The sequence below is a fragment of the Rhinopithecus bieti genome, unplaced genomic scaffold (genome assembly GCF_001698545.2).
Source record: "Rhinopithecus bieti isolate Rb0 unplaced genomic scaffold, ASM169854v2 scaffold_2205, whole genome shotgun sequence".
NCBI lineage: Eukaryota > Metazoa > Chordata > Mammalia > Primates > Cercopithecidae > Rhinopithecus > Rhinopithecus bieti.
This window is the reverse complement of record NW_016803673.1, coordinates 2,431,840-2,458,370: the sequence shown is the minus strand read 5'-3', so window position 1 is coordinate 2,458,370 and position 26,531 is coordinate 2,431,840. Positions and strand designations below refer to the sequence as shown.

The 26,531-nt window shown below is 54.2% G+C and overlaps 2 protein-coding genes across 12 annotated transcripts in view; one reads left to right on the top strand and one right to left on the bottom strand.

Annotated features, from left to right (window-relative positions):
• STKLD1 (serine/threonine kinase like domain containing 1) overlaps positions 1 to 13,026 on the top strand; it is a 30,602-nt gene extending 17,576 nt beyond the window's left edge. The window contains exons 8-19 of one of the 9 annotated variants that reach the window (XM_017849105.1): positions 643 to 761; positions 1,945 to 2,108; positions 3,530 to 3,660; positions 4,211 to 4,405; positions 7,115 to 7,231; positions 8,438 to 8,578; positions 9,569 to 9,703; positions 10,372 to 10,500; positions 10,593 to 10,721; positions 11,430 to 11,570; positions 11,890 to 11,969; positions 12,601 to 13,026. In XM_017849105.1, the coding sequence (XP_017704594.1) occupies positions 643 to 761; positions 1,945 to 2,108; positions 3,530 to 3,660; positions 4,211 to 4,405; positions 7,115 to 7,231; positions 8,438 to 8,578; positions 9,569 to 9,703; positions 10,372 to 10,500; positions 10,593 to 10,721; positions 11,430 to 11,570; positions 11,890 to 11,969; positions 12,601 to 12,690 (1,571 nt within the window). In that variant the 3' untranslated portion in view covers positions 12,691 to 13,026. The other 8 variants (XM_017849109.1, XM_017849115.1, XM_017849102.1 and 5 more) reach the window with 8 other exon arrangements.
• A 237-nt stretch (positions 13,027 to 13,263) lies between these two features.
• Positions 13,264 to 26,328, bottom strand: REXO4 (RNA exonuclease 4). 3 transcript variants are annotated; one of them, XM_017849075.1, is made up of 8 exons: positions 25,850 to 26,328; positions 22,556 to 22,902; positions 20,672 to 20,815; positions 20,195 to 20,388; positions 18,879 to 18,967; positions 16,401 to 16,475; positions 15,095 to 15,169; positions 14,061 to 14,356 (listed from the first exon to the last, which is right to left on the bottom strand). In XM_017849075.1, exons 1-8 carry the CDS (start codon positions 26,072 to 26,074, stop codon positions 14,237 to 14,239), a joined length of 1,269 nt encoding a protein of 422 aa, XP_017704564.1. In that variant the 5' UTR covers positions 26,075 to 26,328; the 3' UTR covers positions 14,061 to 14,236. The 3 variants fall into 3 exon arrangements, with proteins under 3 accessions (XP_017704582.1, XP_017704564.1, XP_017704573.1); XM_017849084.1 differs by having other exon boundaries at positions 14,076 to 14,356; positions 26,187 to 26,285; XM_017849093.1 differs by lacking the exons at positions 20,195 to 20,388; positions 20,672 to 20,815 and having other exon boundaries at positions 13,264 to 14,356; positions 22,556 to 22,724; positions 25,850 to 26,271.
• Positions 26,329 to 26,531: the final 203 nt, after the last annotated feature.

Genomic DNA, 26,531 nt, shown 5'->3' with positions numbered 1-26,531 from the left:
TGGGTGGGTGGATGGATGGATGGGGTGTGTGTGGATGGGTGGGTGAACAGACAGGCAGATGGTTGTTTCTATTGGAGGTGTAGATGGCACGCGTCCTTGGAGTCCAGCTCTTTACTGTTAGGCTGGGGAATGGAGGTCCAGAGAAGGAGGGGCTGCCTGAGGCCAGCCAGGGACTGATGGACTCGGAGGAGTCTGCTCTTTTGCCTCCCTGTCTGGGGTTCCAGTTTAGAAGGTAGGGCAGAGCAACTGTAACTTTGCCCCCAAGATCCTGACATTTAGAAGGGGCAAGAAGTTTAGAGGGGTGCACAGTTTCTTGGCACGTGCCTCTTCCATCTCCTTCTACAGCCATCTTGGGCACACAGACACACCACCCATACGGGCCAACCTGGTGGGCACCCGCCAAGATGGACAGCTTCAGTGGCTCCAGATCAATGCAAAGCTCCTGCTGACTGGGGCCTCTTCCTCCCCACAGTTAATATTCTCCACCTCTTCTGAGAAGAGGAGCTGCAGGGCTCATGTTGTGTTTCAAGCTGCCTGTGAGGGGCCACCACAGGGGATACAATGCTAGGCAGGATGACTCTGTCAAGCCCCTGCTCCCAGGGAGTGAAGGACTCAGGGATCCCACCTTGCTCTTACCAACAGACCCCTTTCATAAGTCCTGGATGGCCCCTGAAGCCCTCAACTTCTCCTTCAGCCAGAAATCAGACATCTGGTCCCTGGGCTGCATCATTCTGGACATGACCAGCTGCTCCTTCATGGATGTGAGCTGCCCTCCCTCCCCCACACCCCACATGCTGCTCCCCATGCACCGAGGCCTGGGGAGAAGGCTTGGCCTCACCCTGCCTCCCCTCTGCATCCCTTCCCCTGGCTCTCTGCAGGCCACACGGAGCCCCCTCCTCCACCTGTGGGGGGCCTCCCCTCCTCAGAACCCCCCAGCATGCAGCACCTGCTGGGCTCTAGCAGGATGACAGCAGTGGTAATATTCAGACCATCCCACGCGACCCTTGCAGCAGCCCTCCAGGTGGTGTCACTGACTCTTAATGGAAAAAAGCCAAGTTCAGGTGCCCTTGTGAGCATGAAGGCTGCACGGAGTTGCAAGCAATGGAAACCCAGCGTGGGCCTGAACACACCCGGCTGCCTCATGCACAAGCCCCAGGCTGGTGTGGAGGTGCCTTCTCTCCTCCTGCACATCCTTAGCACGTACCTCTTTCTCTCATCCCTGCTGGGGCCCCTGCACCATGGCCACAGCCTGTGGGCAGGAAGGAGGGGAGGCAGAGGGCCCCACTGGCCCCGTGAGCACTCCGAGGTCACTCTGGCTGCAGGGAGGCAGGAAAGTCCAGCCTGTTGCTTCCTATCCTCTATATGCAGAAGAGAAAGTGGGGAAGGCCTGCCATGCCCCAAACAAGGAAGCTCCCCTTCTCCGCAGCGCCACCTGCAGGCACCAAGGGCCCCAGAAAGGACAGACACCTGGCTGGGCCCAGGTTCCTCATGCTCTCCCAGACCCCCAGACTCACCTCTGAGAAGCACCTTGCCACTCCCTTCCTTTGGAAGACTCCCAGGGAAATGAGAGCCTTCCCACTATAGAGGCTGTGTGACATCCTGGAAATAGCCTGAGCTCCAGCCCCAGCCCAGGCAGCGTGACCCTGGACACGCTCACACTCTGTGAAATGGGCATGCTGTCTTACTGGCTGGGTCTAGATCAGGGGCTTTCTTGGCAGGACTCTACCCTAGGAGACAACCCGTTGGCTTCTCCGAAACTCCATTTTTTCTTATGGAAGAGCTCAGGGCCCCTGGGGTCTCTAGGCATTCTTGTAGGCCGTGGCCACACCTGGCTCTCCCTGGTCTCCTCCTGGATTTCTTGGTCCCTGGTTGCCCTCTGCCCATGCTGGGGCCTAGTTTCCATTTACTTAAGGTAATGCACAGAGCTGTCCTCTCTCCGTGCAGAGCACAGAAGCCATGTATCTGCGGAAGTCCCTCCGCCAGAGCCCGGGCAGCCTGAAGACCGTCCTGAAGACAATGGAGGAGAAGCAGATCCCGGATGCAGAAACCTTCGGGAATCTTCTGCCCGGGATGCTCCAGATCGACCCCTCGGATCGAATAACGATAAAGTGAGCTCAGGGTTGGGGTTTATTTTACCCTATGGATTTATCTTTCAACATCTCTCCACCCTAATACAAGCACAACTAGTTGGCTCTGTAACACCTCAAAGAACTCCATCACGGACGCCCTAATTATCCCTGCACTGCTGGGCTTTTCCCAGTTCTGGCGCTCCCAAACCATGCTGCGACGAGTGATCCCAAATGCACCTCTCTGAACACTGGAGTGAGCAAACTGACTCCCAGAAGGCACAGGAGGCACAGCCTCCAGGACCCACGACACTTTTAGGGTTCCAGAAAAAAATTTTCATTCTACATTAAAGAAAAATTCCTAAAGACAATGGTCACCTTTAAATTTTTCATTCTAACTTGTTTTAAAATCGGAAGACAAAAGTAAATATGTAACACTGGCCGGGTGCGGTGGTTCATGCCTATAATCCCAGCACTTTGGGAGGCCGAGGCGGGCAGATCACTTGAGCTCAGGAGTTCGAGTGTAGCCTGGGTAACATGGTGAAACCCCTGTCTCTACTAAAAACACAAAAAAATTAGCTGGGTATAGTGGTGCATGCCTGTGTTCCCAGCTACTGGGGAGGCTGAGGCAGGAGGATCGCTCGAGCCCAGGAGGCAGAGGTTACAGTGAGTCAAGATCGTGCCACTGCACTCCAGCCTGGGCGACAGAGCGAGACTCCATCTCAAAAATAAAAAAGAATCCAGGCCGGGCATGGTGGCTCATGCCTGTAATCCCAGCACTTTGGGAGGCCGAGGTGGGTGGATCACTTGAGGTCAGGTGTTCGAGACCAGCCTGCCCAACAGAGTGAAACCCCGTCTCTACTAAAAATAGAAAAAAAATTAGCCGGGCATGGTGGCGGGCGCCTGTAGTCCCAGCTACTCGGGAGGCTGAGGCAGGAGAATTGCTTGAACCCGGGAGGCGGAGGTTGCAATGAGCCGAGATCGTGCTACTGCTCTCCAGCCTGGGCGACAAGAGTGAAACTCCATCTCAAAAAACAAACAAACAACAACAACAACAAAACAAAAAAACAAAACAAAAAAAACCCCCAACAATATAGCAAGGAATCCAGCCTGGGTCATATCCATCTTTATACCAATGCAGTTGTAAAATCTGGGTTTTCATGGTTCCATGGAGGCAGGGGACCACAAGGGCAAAAATGCCAGGGCCCGGGACTGTCCCCCAGCTCTATGAGCTGAGGCCCTGCCTCCATGGAGTACTTCCCTGGGTGTGGAATTGCTGGAGTGCTTGCCGGACACACTGGGAACACTATGAGAGACCCTGCCAAATGGATCCCAAAACAGGGAGGTCAGTGTCCGGCGTCCGCACCAATGGGCAGCCTGGAGCCAGAGGCAGAGGGAGAGCCCCACGGGGAGGCGGCAGGGGGCGCTGCTGGGTTACTCAGCCCTCTCTGCTCCTCTGCTAGGGACGTGGTGCACATCACCTTCGTGAGCGGCTCCTTCAAGTCCTCGTGCATCTCTCTGACCCTGGACCGGCAGATGGTGCCTGCGTCCATCACCGACATGCTGTTAGAAGGCAACGTGGCCAGCATTTTAGGTGATGTGATGCTGGGGACAGACAGCTCCTGTCCATGGCCTTGGCATCCTATTGTTTAGTTCCAGAGGGTTCATTATTTATGCCCCTGGCCTTGCTCCACACGCACAACCAGTGGGTAGGAACAGTACCCCTCTATCCATCCCTACACACTGCCCAGGACACCGCTCTGCTCAAATACCCTCCATAGCTCCCAACTACCTATAACACAAAGTTCCTCTCCATAGCCTGGCCCCCACCTGTTTTCCCTCCGCTCCTGCTACACAAATCCTCTATGTAGTTCAGTGGCCTAGTCACTGCCCGTGCCTCCCACAACCCTCTGCTTTTGCTTCCACAGCCTGGGTGGCACACAGCGGTCCCGGGGCGTCTTCCTCACACAGCACCACTCCCTGTGTGCCTCCTATGTGCCCAGGATGAGCGGAAGTGCGCGCCACTCTTTGTGTGCTCCAAGACAGAGACTTGGGTTCTATTAAGGAAAAGTCACTTGGTCTCAGTGGCCTCATCTGTAAAGTGGGGATGGTAACAGCCCCTCCCTCTCATCCTGAACCTGTAGATCCGAGGAGGGTATGCACACACAGCAGCCAGGCCAGTGTGGTGCCCAGAGACAGGGCCCTGAGGCCCTGGTCCTCAGAAAGGTCCCTCCCCTGCCTTCCTGTCCCTGCAGAGGTCATGCAGAACTTCTCTGGCTGGCCCGAAGTCCAGTTCAGGGCCATGAAGAGGCTTCTGAAAATGCCTGCAGATCAGCTAGGTAGGCCTCACCCTGCACCTCTTTCTCAGCTGCTCCCCTAGGGGCAGAAGCTATGGTCCGGCCCGCGGGGAGCTGGGGCTGGCCCTCACCCTGGGCTCTCCTTGCCAGTGCTTTACTGCAGCGTGGAGGTGTGCATGTGTCCCCAGAAGTGTCCCGTGTCTCTGCTATCTGCCTGGGGAAGGCAGCAGAGAAGGGGAATGGGTGGCGTGGCAGCCCTCACATGATTTTAATGGAGCCATAGACATCCCATCTACCCCACTGTCTCTATGAGGGGTATGTGAGTTGTTTCTCAGTTTCCACTATTATGAATGATACTGGAACAGACACCCTGGTGTATGTGTATCTGTGCGCTTATGTTTCTGTAGCACAGATTCGTAGATGTTCAAGGGTGTGAATACTTTAAATTTTCATAGATACAGCAACTTGCCCACCTATTAAGAATGCATGGCCGGGCGCGGTGGCTCAAGCCTGTAATCCCAGCACTTTGGGAGGCCGAGACGGGCGGATCACGAGGTCAGGAGATCGAGACCATCCTGGCTAACACGGTGAAACCCCGTCTCTACTAAAAAATACAAAAAACTAGCCGGGCGAGGTGGCGGGCGCCTGTAGTCTCAGCTACTCGGGAGGCTGAGGCAGGAGAATGGCGTAAACCCGGGAGGCGGAGCTTGCAGTGAGCTGAGATCCGGCCACTGCACTCCAGCCCGGGCGACAGAGCGAGACCCCGTCTAAAAAAAAAAAAAAAAAAAAAAAATGCATGGCCTGGCACAGTGGCTCACGCCTGTAATCCCAGCACCTTGAGGAGCCAAGGCAGGAGGACTGCTTGAGCCCAGGGGTTCGAGACCAGCCTGGACAGCAAAGGGAGAGCCTGTTTCTACAGAAAATAAAAAAAAAATTAGCCAGGTGTGGTGACACAGGTCTGTTGTCCCAGCTACTCTGGAGGCTAAGGCAGGAGGATTGCTGGAGCCCAGGGAATCGAGGCTATAGTGAGATATGCTTGTGCCACTGCACTCCAGCCTAGAAGACCCTGTCTCAGAAAATAAAACCAAATTCAAAAAGGTTGTTACTACTCATTCATGGAGAGTGTTGGGAAAAGCAGTGGGTTTTTTTTTTTTTTTTTTTTTTTTTTTTTTTTTTTTTTGAGACAGGGTCTCGCTCTGTCCCCCAGGCTGGAGTGCAGTGGTGTGATCTTGGCTCACTGCAACCTCCACCTCCTGGGTTCAAGTGATTCTCCTGCCTCAGGCTCCCAAGTAGCTGGGACTACAGGTGCATGCCACCACACCCAGCTAATTTTTTGTATTTTTAGTAGAGAGGCGATTTCACCATGTTGGCCAGGCTGGTCTCAAATGCCTGATCTCAAGTGATCTGCCTGTCTCGGCCTTTCAAAGTGTCAGGATTACAGGCATGAGACACCGTGCCTGGCCACTTTTTAAAACATTTGTGTCACAACATACTTTCATAAAATCGTTCAACCTTTTTCACCTGCCTGAACATTACCTTCACACATCCATCCATCCATCCATCCATCCATCCATCCATCCATCCATCCATCCATCCATTTATCCATCCGTCCATCTATCCATCAGACCTGGATTAGGAATCCACTGAGGTTTGTTGCAGTGGCTCAGGCCTCAGAGATGACAAGGCCCAGCCCTGGCCTTCGAGTAGGTGGCAGAGGCCTCACATGGGCCTAATTTACCATTCCCTCCCTCCCCTCCTCCTCTTCGACCCCTTTTGTAGCTCAGCTGTGACCAGGACAGAGACCCTGGGAAGACAGATTTTGCCTCCCTGGGGAAACTAGGGAAGCTGTTGGGCCCCATCCCAAAGGGTAGGTCTTTCCCACCACCCGGAACCACACCTCCCTCCACGTCTTGCTTAGAAATGGGCTTGCAGCTGAGCACGGTGACTCATGCCTGAAATCCCAGCACTTTCGGAGGCCGAGGTGGGCGGATCACTTGAGATCACGAGTTCAAGACCAGCCTGGCCAACATGGTGAAAACCTGTCTCAACTAAAAATACAAAAATTAGCCAGATGTGGTGGCGCATGCCTGTAATCTCAGCTACTGAGGAGGCTGAGGCAGGAGAATCGCTTGAACCCAGGAGGTGGAGGTTGCAGTGAGCTGAGATGATGCCACAGAAAAGCCTGAGCAACAGAGTGAGACTCTGTCTCAAAAAAAAAAAAAAAAAAAAAGGTGGGGAGGGGCGCTTGCTTCGCTCCGCACTCCGGGTGCCAGGACTTCATCCTTGTTGCTCTCATGAGCCTACAGTGGAGGGATGGCTGCCTGGCCACTGCCCCTCACCCAGTCCCCAGCCCACAACAGTTCCTGGCACAGTGGCAGGGTGGATGGAGCCCACCCATGCCCACCCTCAAGGCAGTTGCAGCCAAGGGCTCTGGAGTAGACTGGCTGGTTTCAAACTGCTGAAGAGCAGGTGCTTTCATCCCACTGACCCCAGGTTCCTCATCTGCACAAGGAGGGCAGGCCCAGGAGGGGCCACTTCACAGGGCTGTGGGCAGCACAGAACATGCACCCGTAGCAGACGGTGCATGGCATGCACTCCACGGGGCTAGCACTAATCCTCATTGTCCTTCCCCCTTCTATTCATCCACCTAGGGTCCTGCAGGCTCCCACCAGCCTCTGGGGGCCCTGGTCTGCTCTATACGCCCCCAACCTGGCCCAAAATGAGTCTCCCCTGTGCCGCCCACTCTGCCAGGTCTGCAGTGGTCTCCAGAGCTGGTGGAGGTGGTGGTCACGACCATGCAGCTGCATGACAGGGTCCTTGACATCCAGCGGTGTGCCTGCTCCCTGCTGCTGCACCTCCTAGGCCAAGGTGGGTGCCATACCAGGCCAGGTGGGGTCAGGGAGGCTGTGTGCTCCTTCCTGCAGCTGTGCCTCCTGGGCCAAGGTGGGCACCGGGCCGGGTGGGTTGGGGGAATCCATGCCCTGCTCCCTGCTGTTGCACCTTCTAGGCCAAGGTGGATGCCAGGGCCAGGCCAGGTGGGGGAGACACTCCTGGCGGCCTAGCTCCGTCCCCACCCGTTACCTGGTTGGCATCTGACCCTCTGGACAGTCCATGCCATCCTGTGCCCATTGGACCCCATCCTGGATGGCAGAGGGCTTAGGCCAGGAGCCTAGAGATGCGGATCCCACCCACGCCTGCCTTTTGCCTGCTCCGTGACCCTGGACAAGTTCCTGCTGCTCCCGCCAGTTTCCCAGCTATGAAGCAAGGAGCTGGACACGAGGTCCTCTGGAGTGACCCTCAGGGAGGACGGGCTGCATCCTCTGAAGAGGGCTGGTAGGAGGACAGTGCTGAGTTGATTTCACTGCCCTGATGGAAGAAGCTGGAGCTGACAGTCCGAACCTCCTATGAGAGACCTGGGTTGTTAAAAAAGTTGAATTAGCTTTGATGATTTTTTTTAAAACAAAAAGTATTTAGTTACCTTTCTAGTTTTTGTGTATTTTTTGAGATGGAGTTTTGCTCGTCACCCAGGGTGGAGTGCAGTGGCACGATCTCGGTTTACTGCAACCTCCACCTCCCGGGTTCAAGCGATTTTCCTGCCTCCGCCTCCTGAGTAGCTGGGACTACAGGCACCCACCACAACACCTGGCTAATTTTTGTATTTTTAGTAGAGGGGTTTCACCATGTCAGACAGGCTGGTCTTGAACTCCTGATGTCGTGATCCACCCGCCTCAGCCTCCCAAAGTGGCGGGCATGAGCCACTATGCCCGCCCACCTTTCCAGTTTCACTGTTGAAGTTTGGAGTTCCATACAATGTTGAAGTTGTGTTCAGTGCTGCCTGGCCGGCTCCCAGGGACCAGGATGGGTGGCCTGGCCAGGCAGGGCTCCCCTCCAGCCCTTCACTCCATTAGGGCACACAGATTCACGGAGGCCTGCTCTAGGCCAGGAGAACAAGGCAGACCTCGGTTTCCATCATGCAAAGTGGAGATGCTATCCCCCAGCCTGTGAGCCTCGTGTGTCTCGTCCCACGCCCCAGGTGTGGGGCTAACCCCAGGCGTCTTCCTCTGGCCCGAGCAGCGCTGGTGCATCACCCAGAAGCCAAGGCTCCCTGTAACCAAGCCATCACCTCCACCGTGCTGAGTGCTCTTCGGAGCTACCCCGAGGAGGAGTCGCTCCTTGTCTTGGTCTACAGCCTGCTAGCCATCACCACAACCCAGGGTGTGTCTGCCAGCCACCTCCTGCCCCACCCACACTCCAGGACAGCCCTTCCCAGGGGTCTCGGGAAGGGTTGGTTTGGGGTACAGGTGGGTTGGACAGGACAGGGCTGGGCCTCCTCCTGAGATGCACAGCGGCATTTGGCCATCTTCATTCGGTCACCCCAAATGCTGGTCGCATCCTTTTCCATCTTGATGACAAGCTTCCACTCTTGAAGTCACTGGTTCCCTCTACAGACATGCCAGGCGCGGCTGTGGGCTTCACACCAATGACATCTATTTCCCACACTTCCTGCCCGTTCTGGGAGGCTGGAGGGCAAATGCCCTGTCTCCATTCCATAGGGCCCAGTAGGCTTCTGAAGCCGCCAGCCAGGACTGTGGGAAGGAGAGAGCCACACAGAGCGCTCACAGCCTCACCCACAAATTGGGTGGGCACTGTTCTCCCCAACAGGAAGCTGGGCCTTGAGAGAGCCTAAGGACAGCCGCCAGCAGTCCCATGCAGCACGGGTCAGGGTTGGGTCCCAGCACCCTCTTTACTGCATAGACTGGATAGCTGATCATACACGACTGATCTCACTTTTGGGAGTGAAAGGAGGCACTAGGAATAGATGTCAATTGGAACCATCAGGCAAAATGGATGTCAGTTCATCCTAACAGGATAGGGCCCCGTCATGGTTCCATCCTGGAAGGCACAGTCTGGCTCTGTGGGCCCAGGAGGCAGGGCCAGGCCCCCTGGATGGGAAGCTACAGAAGTCAGACCCAGCCTGCTAGTGGGATGGCAGCTATTGGGACTGGTGGCCCATGAGATGGACAGACTCCTCTGGGGCCAGTCCCATGTCCTCCTGTTCAGGGCTCCGTTGAGTGCACGACTTGGCCCAGAGCAGGCACCCCCCAGATTGCAGGTCAAATGGGACTGCAGTGCCCAAGGACAACAGAGGCAGGAAGGCTTCCTGGAGGGAGGGGCCCTGGGGCCCTCATTCTGGCCCACCCACAGAGTCAGAGTCAGTGTCAGAGGAGCTGCAGAACGCCGGGCTGCTGGAGCACATCCTGGAGCACCTCAACAGCTCCCTCGAAAACAGGGACGTCTGCGTCAGTGGCCTGGGCCTGCTCTGGGCCCTCCTGCTGGATGGTGAGGGGCCCTCCTCCTGCTGTCCCACCGGGGCTGGGAGCCCTCCCCTAGTCGCTCCCCAACTGCCCCTGAGTGCCTTTGAGGACCTCCATGTCCTGTCCCCGAAGCACGACAGCCATGGTCTGGGAAAGGCTGTTCTGAGAGCCTGCAACAGAAGAAAATCAAGGAGCAGAGAGAGAAAAGGTGGGGGAGGAAAGGCCTTCTCACAGAGGCCAGGCTTCAGGACTTCTTGCCCAATGGGCAGACCCCTCAGTTTTAAGGCCTCCTGCCCAGGGAAACGTCCTGGAATTTTCCAGGCAGTCCTGGTTCCAGGGGACAGCGGTGGTGCTGGATGCCGTTTTGATTTTTGATTCACAGTAGGGGGGCCCTCCGGCCTGTGCTGCTTCCCCTCCTCTAGACCACATCTTGGCACTCCAGTGCCCCAGGAAAAAGAGAGCTCCAAACCATGGAAAGCCCAGGAAACCCAACAACCCTGCCAGCACCCAAAGTGTGGGATTCTCCAAGCCTCTCCTGGGTTAATCCCCGCAACTCTCTGAGGACAGCTGACCTCTCCCACCCCATTTCTGCTCTTGTCCTTAGCTGGAGGAAGGCAGCAGATTGGGGGTGGAAGGCCCCCCTGCACACAACCAAGGCCTGGGTGTCCCCATCCATCCCTGTCCTGGTTCCAGGTATCATTGTGAACAAGGCCCCTTTGGAGAAGGTCCCGGACCTCATCAGCCAGGTGTTGGCCACCTACCCTGCGGATGGGGAAATGGCGGAAGCCAGCTGCGGAGTCTTCTGGCTGCTGTCCCTACTGGGTGAGCTGGATGGGCGCCCTGGGCCCCTGGGGCTGGGAGCCGTGGGCCTCGCGCACACAGCAGGTACAAGGCAGCCTGGCCCCTTTCTGCAGGCTGCATCAAGGAGCGGCAGTTTGAACAAGTGGTGGCGCTGCTCCTGCAAAGCATCCGGCTGTGCCAGAACAGAGTCCTACTGGTGAACAATGCCTACCGGGGACTGGCCAGCCTGGTGAAGGTGTCAGGTGAGCCTGCGGACAGGACGAGGCTGCCACCTACAGGTGGGGACAAGAATCAGCCTCCATCAGTTACATCTGCCAGGTGCCACAAACCAAAAAACAGAAGCAAGAAATCAAAAAGGAAAATAAATTAAAAACGATCTAAAGTCCAATCATCCAGAAATCACCATCAAGACTTCCATGCACACTTGATAAATTCTATCTCTGCCTTATGCTACCCTGTGACCCTCTCTGTCCATAAACACATCACATCTGCATGTTTCCCAACATGTAGGCACACCGTGACTGATCAAAACAGCTCTGGAGTCGGTGTCTCCAATTCCCCACAACACAAACCCTGCCTGTTACTCAGCAAGATAGGCTGGGCCCGGTGCTGAGCACAGCACAACCGAGGCTCGACCCATAGCACAGTCCTTCGCAGAGCACCTGGGGCCCGGCCCAGACCCCAGCTGGTGCCTAGCGACTCCGGGCTCATGGTCTTGCCCTCTGTACTACCCAGCCTTCCTCAGAGTGACAACAACTCCTTTGGCTCTTGGGCGGCTGCCTCCTCTGTTCCTGTGTAGCCCTGTTCAGGCCATGCCATCCTGCTGGCCCGCCCAAGCTGATGGGGCCCCCTGTGTGTGAGCTCTGGGGTACCATCCCCTGTCCTGGGCAGAAGGCTCTTCCCTTTCAGGGGAACAGTGGGGCATGAACCCACTCTCACCCATCCCCCAGAGCTGGCAGCCTTCAAGGTGGTGGTGCAGGAGGAGGGTGGCAGTGGCCTCAGCCTCGTCAAAGAGACCTACCAGCTCCACAAGGATGACCCGGAGGTGGTAGAGAACGTGGGCATGCTGCTGGTTCACTTGGCTTCCTATGGTGAGAACCCCTTCTCGCACCACACCCCCTAGAGCCCAGTGGTCAGGGGTGCCTGCTCCCCTGTAACTGACAGGGAAGGAGCGCACAGAAGACAGGCTCAACCCCGCTTCTCAGCCCTCTGAAACTTCCCACACATTTGGCATCTTCTGAACACCAGGGGTTGTCCTGGCTGAGGGGGACGCATGGGGCTCCGGAACTGCAAGGTGGCTCTGTGCATGCCAAGCCCAAAGGGACTGTGACCCACCCTCGTCCTTCTGGGGCTCCTGGCAAGAGGCACAGGAGGGGCTCTGGCCTCAGGACCTCCTTACTCCACCCGCAGAGGAGATCCTGCCGGAGCTGGTGTCCAGCAGTATGAAGGCCCTGGTCCAGGAGATCAAGGAGCGCTTCACCTCCAGCCTGGTGAGTGACAGCAGCGCCTTCAGCAAACCAGGCCTCCCTCCAGGTGGAAGCCCCCAGCCGGGGTGCACCACGTCTGGGGGCCTGGAACAGATGATTGCATGGAACTGACCTTGATCTCCACATGTATAGGTTTTTTTTTTTTTTTGAGACGGAGTCTCGCTCTGTCGCCCAGGCTGGAGTGCAGTGGCACAATCTCAGCTCACTGCAAGCTCCGCCTCCCGGGTTTACGCCATTCTCCTGCCTCAGCCTCCCGAGTAGCTGGGACTACAGGCGCCCGCCACCTCGCCCGGCTAGTTTTTTGTATTTTTTAGTAGAGACGAGGTTTCACCATGTTCGCCAGGATGGTCTCGATCTCCTGACCTCGTGATCCACCCGTCTCGGCCTCCCAAAGTGCTGGGATTACAGGCTTGAGCCACCGCGCCCGGCCACATGTATAGTTTTTAAGACTGCTCTCCTGCCTGCCTATTATTCTGTCTCTATGACTGGGCCAAAATCAATCGTAAACAGGAGGGGTAATCAGACCTCTCCAAAGAGTTTCCTGTCCATGACTACTGGATTGAGTCACATGAGTAACTGCTCCTGGACCCGGGGACTGTCCATGAAAACTGACCTGCCTGCTTCCTCCTTCCAGGAGCTGGTTTCTTACGCAGAAAAAGTGCTCCTGAGGCTGGAGGCGGCCACCTCTCCCAGCCCCCCGGGCGGAGCAGCAGCTCAGCCCTGATGCTGGGGAGAAGACAGACACCCCACAGGCCGCTCCTCCACGTGTGCCCTCTCCCTGCCCTTCCTTTCCATGGGCCACTGTTTCCATTGGGGCGGGGGGGAGGGTCGTCTGGGACCAGAAGGCACACCTCACACTCCTCTTAGGTGACTAATAAAGAGGCCCAAGGCCAGTTTCTGCCTTAATCTTTTCTGGCAAGACGCCGTGACTGGCCAGTGGGGTACCTAATTCTGCAGTCTCTATAGACCTCGCCCTGGACACGGAAGTCCTTCCAGACCATTCTAGATGAGAGTCAACACTGAGCCTCCTAGGTTCCATTCAAAGTAAACATCTGCATTTATTTTATTTTTTATTTATTTATTTTTTTGAGACGGAGTCTCACTCTGTCGCCCGGGCTGGAGTGCAGTGGCCGGATCTCAGCTCACTGCAAGCTCCGCCTCCCGGGTTTACGCCATTCTCCTGCCTCAGCCTCCCAAGTAGCTGGGACTACAGGCGCCCGCCATCTCGCCCGGCTAGCTTTTTTTGTATTTTTTAGTAGAGACGGGGTTTCACCGTGTTAGCCAGGATGGTCTCGAACTCCTGACCTCGTGATCCGCCCGTCTCAGCCTCCCAAAGTGCTGGAATTACAGGCTTGAGCCACCGCGCCCGGGCTGCGTTTATTTTAAATCACATCCTCGGTGCGTCTGCACCTGTTCTGTCCAGCTGTCAGGTGGCCCAATAACGCCTTGGACTCCATCCCCTAGTCAGTGCCACTGGCTGTTCCTGACTCTAGTTCCCAGGGGAGTCTCAAACCGGGGCCTAGCCAAGCAAGCCACCAGCTAGCGTCACATAGCTTCTCTAGCTCAAATAGCCCAAGGTCGGTACGTCTGCCGACCTCCAGGAATAACCGTGGTCACCATGCCCAGGCGACACATCCTTACGCTATGGGGAGAAGCCTCTGCTGGGTGACCCACCAGCCAACCCTGGGCCAATTTAGATAAACGCTCAAAGTCCAAATGGCCACAGAAGCCCGATGTAACACCTGTTGTGCCGGCCAGCCGTGCCTCAGGAGTTGACTGCAGACACCAGGTCTGGGCCCCTCAAGCCCAGCGGAGCTTGTTATGTCCCCTAAGACAAAGGAGGAAAATGTGGCCCCCCAAGAGGAAGGTGCTGAGCACCTCACCCCAGGGTGAGTGGTCACTGAAGATGGGCGGTGACAGCACTGTACAAGCTGGCAGCCCACAGGCCCCATCCTCGCCTCGCATAGGCAGTCAGCAGTTGGTAAAGCATGGCCAGGCATGCTCATGGCAGCCCCTGCTGTCCACATCCTGGCTTCCTCCCTGCTCCCCACCCCGACCATCCGGGCCCGAACACACATGGACAGTAAGACCAGGTTTCAGATCACGAAGTCAAGAGGAAGGAGGACATTCTCAGTAACACCATGCCATGCCCCCTGCCATGATTCTGAAAAGGTTTCACCAGAGTAGACACTGTGGGGAGATGTGATCTGTCCCTGTGACTGGTCACATTGCCTCTGTAGGGGGGCAGCAGCAGCAGCAGGGCAGGGCTGCTAGGTGTCGTCACTGCAGTGGTCTGGAGCGGTCAGCAGGGGACGCCTGTCTCGGGCCATGCTCTCCCACTCCTTCTTCACCATGACGTACAGCCTCATTGCTGCCTGGGCATCCTGAATCTAGACGACACGAAACATCCCAGCAGGTGACAAGGCATAGCTGCGGCCCACAGTCAACCCCGCAATGACTGAGCCCTCTCACTAGCCACTCTGCTAGGGACGGGACGTACTGAGTGAGATGTGGACCCGGCCAAAAAATGTCACCGAGATGGGGAGGGAGGACACAACAGAAGCAGAGGGAGCAACGACCTGATGGTCCCCACACTTCTGTGACTCAGACACCCCTCCCAGGAGAAGAAAGGGGAACCGAAAGAGGTGAAGCAACAAACACGCTGCCTTTTTAGGTTTCTGAGTGCAGGGTGATGGCAGGCTGGGCGCCGGGCACAGGGGCACAAGGACCAAGCAGACGGGCTCGAAGGGCCCAAAGCGCTGAGGCCACGCTGCAGGGAGTGGCTGCTCCACAGAGGCGGAGCCAGCTGCTCAGCGGGCGGGTCAGGGCAGGGCTGGAGGGCTGGGGTGGGGGGGCTTTGTAATTATTTGGCAACTTTTTCTCCAAATAATGAGAATGCAGTTCTTTTGTGTTGTGTTAAATTCGTTAAATGTGCATATTTAGAATTTAACCAAAATTCCGTAACTCTGCTCTGCCATTTTTTTTTTTTTTTTTTTGGACCAATAGCCTTGTAAGAAAAGTAGGTGCCCAGGCCCCTCCTCACCCATGTCTGTGTGAGGTGACTTATGTCTGGTTCCTGGTGAGAAACCACCCCAAACCCCATGGACTGCCCCCCAGGACACACTCACCGAACAGTGCTCTGCCTGCTGGACCTGGAGCCCAAGGATCTTCTCTGAAAGTAGTCGCAGAGACGGCCTTCCACTCTGCAAAGGGGGAAGAGGCGGGTGGGGGCCTCTGCAGGCTCTGCCCACACAGGGTCACCGCACCCAGCAGTGAGGGGTTGGCTATTGAACCTCACCCAAGCGACCTACAGTTTGCCTCTCAGTGGAAGCGCTCATGGCACTTAGGGTGGCAGCCACCAGCTGCAACCTCTTTATAGCATGATGGGCTGGTGATACACCCCATCAGCCAATCAAGGGAGAGGGCCAGGGGAGGAATCAGCATCCCCATCTCCCATCTTGAGGCCTCTCTGATTTCAAGAGGGACAGCTCTGGTCAGGCACGGTGACTCACACCTGTAATCTCAGCACTTAGGAGGCCAAGGAGGGCAGATCACTTGAGCCCAGGGTTTGACAACAGCCAGGGCAACATAGCAAGACCCTATCTCTACAAAAAAATGAAAAAATCAGTCAGGGGTGGTGGCATATGCCTGCAGTCCCAGCTATTTGAGAGGCTAAGGTGGAAAGATTGCCTGAGCCTGGGAGGCGGCAGTTACGGTGAGCCGAGATCATGCCACTGCACTCCAGCCTGGGTGACAGAGCAAGTCCCTGACTAAAAAAAAAAGAAAGAAAAAAAAAAAAAGGAGGATGAAGAACAGCTGTGCCCTTGGCACCCTCTGCAGTAGATACGACAGTGGCACCAGGCCCTTAGTCAGTGACCCTGTTTCAGAGGTTACAGTGGAAATAACTTGCCCTCCGTTGCAATCATTTTAAGGTCAGCAATTAGCAGAACTCTATTTTATTTTATTTTATTTTTTATTTTTTATTTTTTTTGAGGCGGAGTCTCGCTCTGTCGCCCGGACTGGAGTGCAGTGGCCAGATCTCAGCTCACTGCAAGCTCCGCCTCCCGGGTTCCCGCCATTCTCCTGCCTCAGCCTCCCCAGTAGCTGGGACTACAGGCGCCCGCCGCCTCGCCCGGCTAGTTTTTGTATTTTTTTTTTTTTAGTAGAGACGGGGTTTCACCGTGTTAGCTAGGATGGTCTCGATCTCCTGACCTCGTGATCCGCCCGTCTCGGCCTCCCAAAGTGCTGGGATTACAGGCTTGGGCCAACGCGCCCGGCCTCAGAACTCTATTTTTAAACATTCCTTCTAGTTTTAAAGGTTAAAAGGAAAAACAAAAACCCTTTAACCAACAAGTCAGCCACCAGTGACCAGAAACAATGAAGTGACCAGCAAAACAGAAATACGGTATCTTGAGTCACACTCGTCTTAAGTACCTTTACTTGACTCTTGAAAGGTTTATATTTCTGTGTGTCTCGAATTTTCTTTTTTGGATGATCAAGAAACAGTACCTAGAAAAAGAAAATATAATGATAATAATTTTCATTTTTGGTTTATAGTAGCAGAACCCCCTCCCCCCGCCACCTTTTACAAGTAACATCTTTGTGTATGTGTGACATAGTCTTGCTCTGTCACCCAGGCTGGAATGCAGTGGCTCAGTCTTGGCTGACTGCAACCTCCGCCTCCAGGTTTCAAGGGATTCTCCTGCCTCAGCCTCCCGAGTAGCTGGGATTACAAGTGCCCGCCACCACGCCTGGCTGATTTCTGTATTTTTCAGTAGAGACAAGGTTTTGCCATGTTGGCCAGGCTGGTCTCGAACTCCTGACCTCAGGTGATCCACCTGACTCGGCCTCCCAAAGTGGTGGGACTACAGGTGTGAGCCACTGTGGCTGCCCTGCAAGTAACATCTTGTAGGGAATCCAAGTATGTCACACACACACGGAAACGAGGCATTGATACGAACTTAAACTCCATGAGGAAATTTATCACACTGACTTAAGCTGATGCCCAACAGTCAGAGACAATAAAAACAAAATCTTGAAATCAAGGAAGTAGGAGAAAAACAGTCAACAATTAACCAGCAACCAACTTATTCCTATATTATACTTGTATTTTGAGTTGGTTCTGCACATCAGGAAGTTGGAAATAACACATTTTAACAGCTCATCTTGCAATCTTAGCATGCAATCTTTTTTTTTTTTTTTGAGACAAGAGTCTTGCTCTGTCGCCCAGGCTAGAGTGCAGTGGCACGATCTCGGCTCACTGCAAGCACCACCTCCTGGGTTCACGCCATTCTCCTGCCTCAGCCTCCTGAGTAGCTGGGACTACAGGCGCCCACCACCATGCCTGGCTAATTTTTTGTATTTTTTAGTAGAAACGGGGTTTCACCATGTTAGCCAGGATGGTCTTGATCTTCTGACCTCATGATCTTCCCGCCTCGGCCTCCCAAAGTGCTAGGATTACAGGAGTGAGCCACCGCACCTAGCCTTTTTTTTTTTTTTTTTTTTTTGATAGGCTCTCACTCTGTCACCTGGGCTTCAGTGCTATGGGGTAATCATGGCTCCCTGCAGCCTTGACCTCCTGGGCTCAACTGATCCTTCCACCCCAGCCTCCTGAGTAGCTGGGACAACAGGCACATGCCACCACACCTGGCTAATTTAAAAATTTTTTATAGAGATGGGGTCTCCCTACGTTACTCAGGCTGGTCTCTAACTCCTGGCCTCAAGCGATTCTCCAGCCTCAGCCTCCCAAAAACCTGTGATTACAGACATGAGCCACTGTGTCTGGTCCTTAGCATAATCTTCAAGAAAGACTTAAACATGTGTTGCACAAGTTACCAGGGATGGAGCCAGAGTCAGGAGGGAAGGACAAGTTACCACAGTGGCAGTCTCTGAGGGGATATGACAGGAGCACACAAGACTTTCTGTGAGGATATTGCCCGGATGGTTCTCAACTCAGTTTCACCCTCTATAAACAAGCATGAACACCTCTGGCATCTTTAATGGATTCAAGAGATCTCTGTAGTGCCACAATGGGAGCACGACCGCAAAGGCTGCTGTTTGACCATTAGCATCTCTGCCACTTCCTTCTGAACGGCCTCAAGTTCCTCACCACACCCAAGTGCTTCAAGCCGGTAGGCAGAGGTGAGAACTTAAGAAGTATCTCTCCCATCTAGTAGACTGGCCTCCCCGCTGTTCCCACTGTGTCCTTTAAACCAACATCCAGGCATTTGCCCATAAACTCAAAGTGACCCCCACCCTGTTCTCCTGTAAATATACGCATACTCGCTTTGCCTGACTCTTCATTCCTGCCTCGGATGACCAGGGGATGGCAGGCTGCCCTCCCCACCCATGAGGCCTGCCCTGCCCAGGGTCTGTATATGTCTCTGAACTTGTTTCCCACAGTGCTGGTGTCTGAATTTGCACCTTCCATCCGAACAACCAGGGGCTGCCTCAGGCGGGATTTTCCTCGGGATGCCAGGAAGAAGGCAAAGGCAAGCTCCCAGGGCCAGAGTGATGGTCAGGCAGGCGTAACCTGAACACGGGCCACAGGGCATCTGCCAGGATAAACTAGTTTCCTGCAGAGGGACCCTGGTCACGGACAGGACAACTGGGCATTAGGCCCTCCTCCAGGTAAAAGAGGTATCAGCACCTTCATTTCTTGTTAGGGTGGGATTGCCAGCCGCTCTGGTACGGGAACCCCAGTTTTGCTGGAGGCTCTCAAAACAAGAGCCTCGCATGGTTCCTAAAACACAGTAAGAACTCAGCACGTGGTATCTGATATTATTACCAAAGTATTCCCAACACAGGGCACAAACCCAACCATTTTTAAAAACTCCACAACACAGCACAAGGGGGTGAGTGTAACACGCACGGAGCAGGGGCGGGCTGAGTCCCCAGGAGGGAACCCAGTACCTTCAGGTCATTATGCAGAGCGTGTCCTACTAGAATTCTGCCCTTCAGCATCTCTGCCACTTCCTTCTGAACAACTTCAAGCTGTTCTCCTGGAAAATCAACACAAAGCAGCGGTTTTTTGCAACACACACATCACCATCATTCTTTGAGGAGGCAGCTCCGCTCCCACCTCTGGTCAGTCCTAAGACAAAGGGTCAGGCCAGCAACGCCACCGCAGAGGGTGACTCGAAGCCACCACACCCACCCACCCCCTGGGAGAAGTGCCTTGCGGGCCCCTGGCAGGGGTGGCTGCGAGGACCACCTCTGAGGAGAGGAGTAAAGTGCTCCTCACAGTCTGCAAAGTCGGCTCGTGGCTGGAGGAGAGCATATGTTGAGTGTAGGCACTAAGAAACTTTTAGAGCCGCCTGGCAGCACGGTTCTGCCTATTCAACCTCATAATTTACTTGACAATTTTCCTAATGGAAATAAAAACAAAACTGCCCCCACAAAAACGGGCAGAGATGTGCTGCCCTAGGCCCTGGGCTCCAGAGGCAGCCCTGCCTACTTTTGGGGACCACCCCACCACCAACCCCACGTGTACTCCCAAACAGGGCTGACTAGACCAAGGCTGGCCTGAGCCAAGTAGGACCAGCTAATTTTTTAAAAACAGTTTTTACAAGGCCAGGCGCAGTGGCTCATGCCTGTAATCCTAGTACTTTGGGAGGCCGAGGCAGGCAGATTACCTGAGGTTGGGAGTTCGAGACCAGCCTGACCAACATGAAGAAACCCTGTCTCTACTAAAAACACAAAATTAGCTGGGTGTGGTGGCGCATGCCTATAATCCCAGCTACTCAGGAGGCTGAGGCAGGAGAATCGCTTGAACCCAGGAGGCAGAGGTTGCAGTGAGCCGAGATTATGCTATTGCACTTCAGCCTGGGCAACAAGAGCAAAACTCCATCTCAAAAAAAAAAAAAAAAATTTTTTTTAGAAACGAGGTCTCGCTATGTCGTCCAGGCTGGACCTGAATTCCTGGGCTCAAGCAGTCCTCCCTCCTTGGGCTCCTGAGTAGCTGGGACTACAGACACGAGCCGCCATGCCCGGCTACTGACCTGGTCTTCAAGTTGGTGGACAGGAGGCAATGAAGTGCAAGGCAGAAATGGGTGTAGAGCCGTCTAAGAATGCCCTTTGTATTTGAAAACCCATTGCCCCAAGAGGAGACAAGACGCATCAAAACTAGCTACAGTGAGTGGTCTCAGAAGGAAAAGGGAACAAAAGGGAGAAAATGCATCCACAGTTACGACTTTCCCTTCTAAGTTCCTGAGCTGCAGATGACATACCCTGCTTGAGGTTCTCAGGCCGAATCCCACTGACCGCTGTCCTATAGTCCGTCACGGGCTCAGTTGGTTTGATGTACTTATCATAAACGCACTTCCCATACTGGTTCACGATGGACACACGGGCGGCCACGCTGTCCTCCCCCTTAGGGCCCACGCCCACCATCTCACAGTCCAAGGCTAAGGCTCTTGTCAGGCTGAAGGGTAACCAAAGGCTCTAGTTTAATAAACACAGCAGGACACAGGGCTCCAGGTCAGAGCCCCAGGGATCCATGGGCAAAATGTCAGCAAGCTCTCTGCCCCTCACTCATTTGCACCCATGTGACAAGCTCTGTGTGGTTGGTCCTGGTTCTTAGCAGGACCCTGGGAGGTGCTTGCTCCCTTCACCTCGGGGAGAGGAAAGTATCCTCTTCCTTGAAGAAGCCCCACCCTCTACGGCTAAGCATCCCCAGCAGATCCTGCTCCCTGAGCCCAGCATACCCGCCGAAGGCCTGCTCTTTCACGAGGCTGAGGCTGACGCTGCCCTCGCTCTGACCCAACTGTTTCCTCGCTATCTTGGCCGCCTCTGGACCTATGGCAGCTTCGATATCCGCCGGGTCCACGTCGTCAAACCAGATGTCTTCCCTAAAAGGCAAAGGTAACAAGCTGATCACCAGAAGGGCCTAGTGCAACTGGCGGGGTGGGGCTGTGCGGCTGACTGCAGGTGAGTGGAGCGATGGCACAGCCTGCCTCTCCCACAGGCTGGCCCCAGACACCCCGACCGCTGGCCCTGCTGCTTCTGCTATTTTGATTATCTTGACATTTTCCTTTTTTTTTTTTTTTTTTTTTTTGAGATGGAGTCTCACTGGGTCACCCAGCCTGGAGTGCAGTGGCACAATCTTGGCTCACTGCAACCTTTGCCTCCCAGGTTCAAGCAACTCTCTTGCCTCAGCCTCCCTAGTAGCTGGGATTACAGGCGCCCACTACCACACTTGGCTAATTTTTTGTATTTTTAGTAGATATAGGGTTTTGTCATGTTGGCCAGGCTGGTCTTGAACTCCTGACCTCAAGTGATCCGCCCACCTTGGCCTCCCAAAGAGCTGGGATTACAGGTGTGAGCCACAGTGCCCGGCCTCATTTCTTTTCTAATTAGAAAATACACTCATTATTTAAGATTTAGGAACACAGACAAGCACAAAGAATATAAAACAGAAACATATAACCCAGGTGTAATGAGTGCTAGCATTTTAATAATGAAAGGAACGGGTTCATTATCAAACACTTAGGAAACACAGACAGACACAATGCCTGTAAGATGGAAACACAGAACCCTTTGCCCTCCATACTCGGATGCTCACGCAGGTACATAACACCTGCCTGGGGAATCTGTCTCTTAGGCTAAGGTTAAATGTCATTTCCTTAGAAAAGCCCTTCCTGGCCCCACTGAATGGACACGTCCCCCTTGTCCCAGGCTCCCAACACCTTCTCCTCACCAGATTTATCCTGACCACACTTAGGCAACAGCTGCCGTGTACGGTCTGTCTACCGCACTTGATAATAAGCCTCAAAAGGAAGCAGTGGGCCCGCCTCATTGAACTCTATCCCAGACAGCCTGCCTAGCACAACACAGGGAGGCCCCCCAATGGCTCCTTCCTCAGCCGTCAGCGACCATGTCCTGAACACCCAGGCGACACGAAGCCAGCTGTGACTTACGAACACGTCACCTCCAGTTGAACCATTCAGAGGTAGCCACTGACTCCTGGTCCACCCCACGTGGGTGGCCAGCACAGGGTTTATTCTTTTCACTTGTTTTTTTGAGTCTCGCTCCATCACCCGGGCTGGAGGCAGAAGTGCAATCACAGCTCACTGCAGCCTCGACCTCCTGGGATCAAGTGATCCTCCCACCTTGGCCTCCTGAGGAGCTGGGACGACAGGCAACAGGCACCACACCTGGCTCCATCACAGGGTTGAAGTAATCACCAGGCACTGAGCCAAGAGAGCCAACCTCGCAATCTCCTTGTGACGCCACCAGGACTAACACAAGGCACAGAGGACGTCAGAAACTTGCCCCAAGCCACCCAACTGGCGAGAAGCAGGGACAGGCCTCATAGTGGGGTCTTTCTGGCTTCAGCATGCTTTCCTTCCACACACGTGTACTGGCACCCACTAAATGCTGAGCTCTGGTCAACGCTTGGAACAAGCAGGCCCTGCCTTATCATGCCCACACTCTAGGGGAATACAAGTAACAGCAAGTAAACAAGGAACAGACGACATCAGGGTAAGGTGATGGAGAGACTGCGGTGAGGCCACCAGCCTCCACAAGGAGGCAGGCCTTGGTGAGGTCGCTGCGCCTCGGTTCTCAGTGGTGAGGTGGCCCGTACTTACTCGGTGGGTGGGGCCGGGGCTGCCTCCTTAGCTTTCCGCTTCTTATGCTTGATGTCCCCCCATTCTGGAACAATATCACCATTTGTCTTTTCCTTGGTTCCTTTCTTATTGTGCTCTGCTCCACTGGCCTTGCTGCGAGGTACTGGCGCCTTCCTGTCCATCTTGGAGCCTGAAGGAACAGAGCCCCTGCTGGCCTCTTGGTCTTTTCCTGCCGGCATCTCCTCTCCCTTCACTTGAGGTGAGGTCTCTTTTTTGTTTTGCTGGATAATTTTGGGCTTCTTTTTGGAACCCATCTGAGAGATGACAAGAGGCTTTTCTGGGGCCTGAGATTTTTGTTTCAGCAGCCACTAGGACCCAAAATAAAATACATGCTACATTTGAATTTGGAAATTACACACAGCAGATTGAAAAAAAACTTACATGTGTATGTATATACACACATATACACCAATCACATCTATACAATTCCCATTCGCATCACTGAAATTCATTTTCAAACGGTTTGGAAAAAGCTTTTTCATTCTCATGAGTCACTTGTGGTGAAATACTGTTTCTTTGCTTATCTTATAATGCATTTTACATCTGCTCCTTCAGGCATACAAAATTGCAAACTCATTCCACACCTTAGGTACCTGTTGAGTGGCTGGACACCGCAGACCACTTCCCTTCTTAGTTTATCTAGAAAGAATTTTGGAGTTAACTTCCCTCACAGCTTGGGCCAACACCCTGCTACACAGAAATCACTTTTTTTTTTTTTTTTTTTTTTAAACAAGATTCCCTGGTTTGCTACTGCTGTGAAGGTCTCAGGGAGGTGGGGGGTGTGATAAACGAAAAGAAAAGCTTCCGTCAAGCTGGAGTGGCTGAAGAACTGCTGGCAGCCACAGCTTGGCTGTCATCTAAGCAGAGGCTCCTGCGGTCTTAGAGCCCAGCTTCCTCCCTGAGTTCAAATCCCCAGCTGGAACGGGCTCCACCACAGTGCGATGATGAGGAGGGTGTTACTCACCTGTTCCTGTGATAGGTAAAGAACTGAAGAGCTGACTTTTTTGGATGAATTAGAAAAAACTCAGAAGTTTCCCTATAGCAAACATCCCTTCCATTCACTTATTTTGCTTTTCTTTCTTGGGAGAAGAAGAGTTGGTGTTCAAGAAATCCCACAGAACCCTGAGGCTGCCCATGGGAATTTGACTGGTCCCGTGTGTCAAGACAGGAAAATCATTAGGAAAGCCTGCACTGAGATATTGTGCAGAGTATTAGGAGGTTCAAGAAGCATTCGGGGAGGCTGAGGTGGGAGGACTGCTTGAACCAGGAATTGAAGACCAGCCTGGGCAACAAAGTGAAACCCCATCTGTATTAGTTCATTGTGCACTGCTATAAAGGAATACCTGTGTTTGGTAATTTACAAAGAAAACGGGTTTATTTAGCTCATGGTTTTGCAGGATGTACAAGAAGCATGGTGCCAACATCTGTTTCTGGTGAGGCCGCAGGAAGCTTCCCATCATGGTGTAAGGTGAAGGGGGAGCAGGTGTGTCGCATGGCGAGAGAGCAAGCAAGAAAGGTGCTAGGCTCTTTTAAAACAACCAGCTCTCGAATGAACTAGCAGAGTGAGAATTTACTCATTACTGAGGGGAGAGCACCAAGTCATTCATGAGGGATCTACCCCGATGACCCAATACCTCCTATGGGCCTCATCTCGAACACTGGGGATCACATTTCTTTTTTGAAAAACTACTTTTTACTTTTTTTAGAGACAGAATCTCACCATGGTGCTCAGGCTGGACTTGAACTCCTGAGCCCAAGTGATCCTCCTGCCTGGGCCTCCCAAAGTGCTGGGATTACAGATATGCACTACTCAGGAGGCTGAGGCAGGAGAATCACTGGAGCCCAGGCAGCAGTGAGCTACGATCCTAACAGTAGCTTCAAGGGAGCTCCAAGGGATGTGGTAAGAATGTACGAGCGACACATGCGGAAGAGTGTCTGGGAGAGAGCAGGCAACCTCTAGAGAAGCACCAGTCACTAGAGAGACAGCAGGTACAACACAGTCTTAAAGCATGGACTCCAGAGTCAGCCACCTGGTTCCCAGCCGCAATCTTAGACGATCTGTTTAACCTTTTCCAGCCTATTTCCTCACCTGTACAATAGACATGATGAAAGTGTCCACCTCACAGTCTTATTGTGGGGATTGCAACACACACGGCACAGAGCACATGGTAGAGTGCACATTTTAGGAGCTCAATTTTTATTTCAAGATCATAAGTGTTGCTAGAACCCTCTCTATCACATGTCTGCTATCTGCTTTTCACCTCTACACAGGGATCTTCTTTCTCCCTGTCTTGCTACACAGACCAGTGTGTTCTTTTGTTGCTGTTGTTTGAGATGGAGTCTCGCTCTGTCCCCCAGGCCGGAGTGCTGTGGCACATTCTCTGCTCATTGCACCCCTGCCTCCCGGGTTCAAGTGATTCTCCTGTCTCAGCCTCCCTAGTAACTGGGACTACAGACGCGCGCCACCACGCCCAGCTAATTTTTTTGTATTTTTAGTAGAGACAGGGTTTCACCATGTTGGCCAGGCTGGTCTCAAACTCCTGACCTCAAATGATTCACCCGCCTCGGCCTCCCAAAGTGCTGGGATTACAGGCGTGAGCCGCCGAGCCCAGCCACGAGTGTGTTCTTTTCACTGTCCTTGGGTGGTTCATCTGGTTTCGGGATTTTTTTTTTTTTGAGACGGAGTTTCACTCTGTTGCCCAGGCTGGAGTGCAGTGACACGATCTCGGCTTACTACAGCCTCTGCCTCCTGGGTTCAAGCGATTCTTCTGCCTCAGCCTCCCCATGTAGCTGCGCCGGCGCGCGCCATCACGCCAGGCTAATATTTTTTGCATTTATTTAGTAGACATGGGTTTTCACCATGTTGGCCGGGCTGGTCTCGAACTCTTGACCTCAGGGGATCCGCCCGCCTCGGCCTTCTAAAGTGCTGGGATTACAGGCGCGAGGCCCCGCGCCCGGGCTGCTTTCGGGATTTTAAGCTAAATTTCTCTTTGTAAAATCTATTCTAGTTAGTTCATTATGCAAAAGGTACAAGGTTTTATCTGCTTTTTTGTACTTGAAATAATTCATCAATTTCATGCAAACAAGTTCGAGACCTCCCTCAACAGGCCACCTTTCTTGTGAAAAGGCGTTTACAAGATTTCGATTTAAATCTGCCTTTACAGGTCCTTTTGGGGGCTACCCAAGTCTTTCCCTCCGTCGCGTTCTGCGGGAATGAGCTGCGCAGCGCTCCGCCCGGGCCCGCTCAGGCCTCACCTCTTGCAGCGCCTTCCAGTTTTGAGAAAAGTCTTCTGGTGCCTTTGGAGGTCGCACCACAACACCAGGGCCGCCTCCTGACTTCTTGCTTACTTCCTGCGCCTTGCTGTTCCAAAACCTTTTTTTCTTCCTGTTTTTCTTCCGAGTGAGCGTCTTCACAGGACCCGGCTTAGCCACGGGGCTGCTCGCGGCGCGCTTGGAGGCGGGGACCTTCGCCTTCACCATCCTGCTGCGCGGTCCAGCGCCTGGGCCGGCGGCCACCCGAGACCCCGGCCTCCCCGGGCCCGGCGCCGCGGCAGCACAAGGGCCTGCCCAGGCCAGGCCGAAACACACTCACCTCAGCGACCTGGCCCAGGAAAAGACTCCGGAAGAGACCCCGCACGCGTCCAGCATGCCTCAGCGCGCACGCTCCAGTCCCCGGAAGTGCTTGTCTCTCCGCAACCGGCTGGAAACCGGGCCCCCGCCTCTGGTTCCGCGCAGCCTGGGCGGTTCGCCCGCACCGGACTTGGGTCGCCGCGTTAGCCAGCGGCATCCGGGGTCATCGACCTCGAGTTTGATTGGGCTAGCCGAGGACCTCCCCAAGATCCGGGATGGGGATGAGAGATGCGGACGCCAGAAGGGAACTGGTGGGCCGCTGTGTGTGTAGCACCGGGTGGGGCAGCAGCGCGTGGGGGCACTGGGC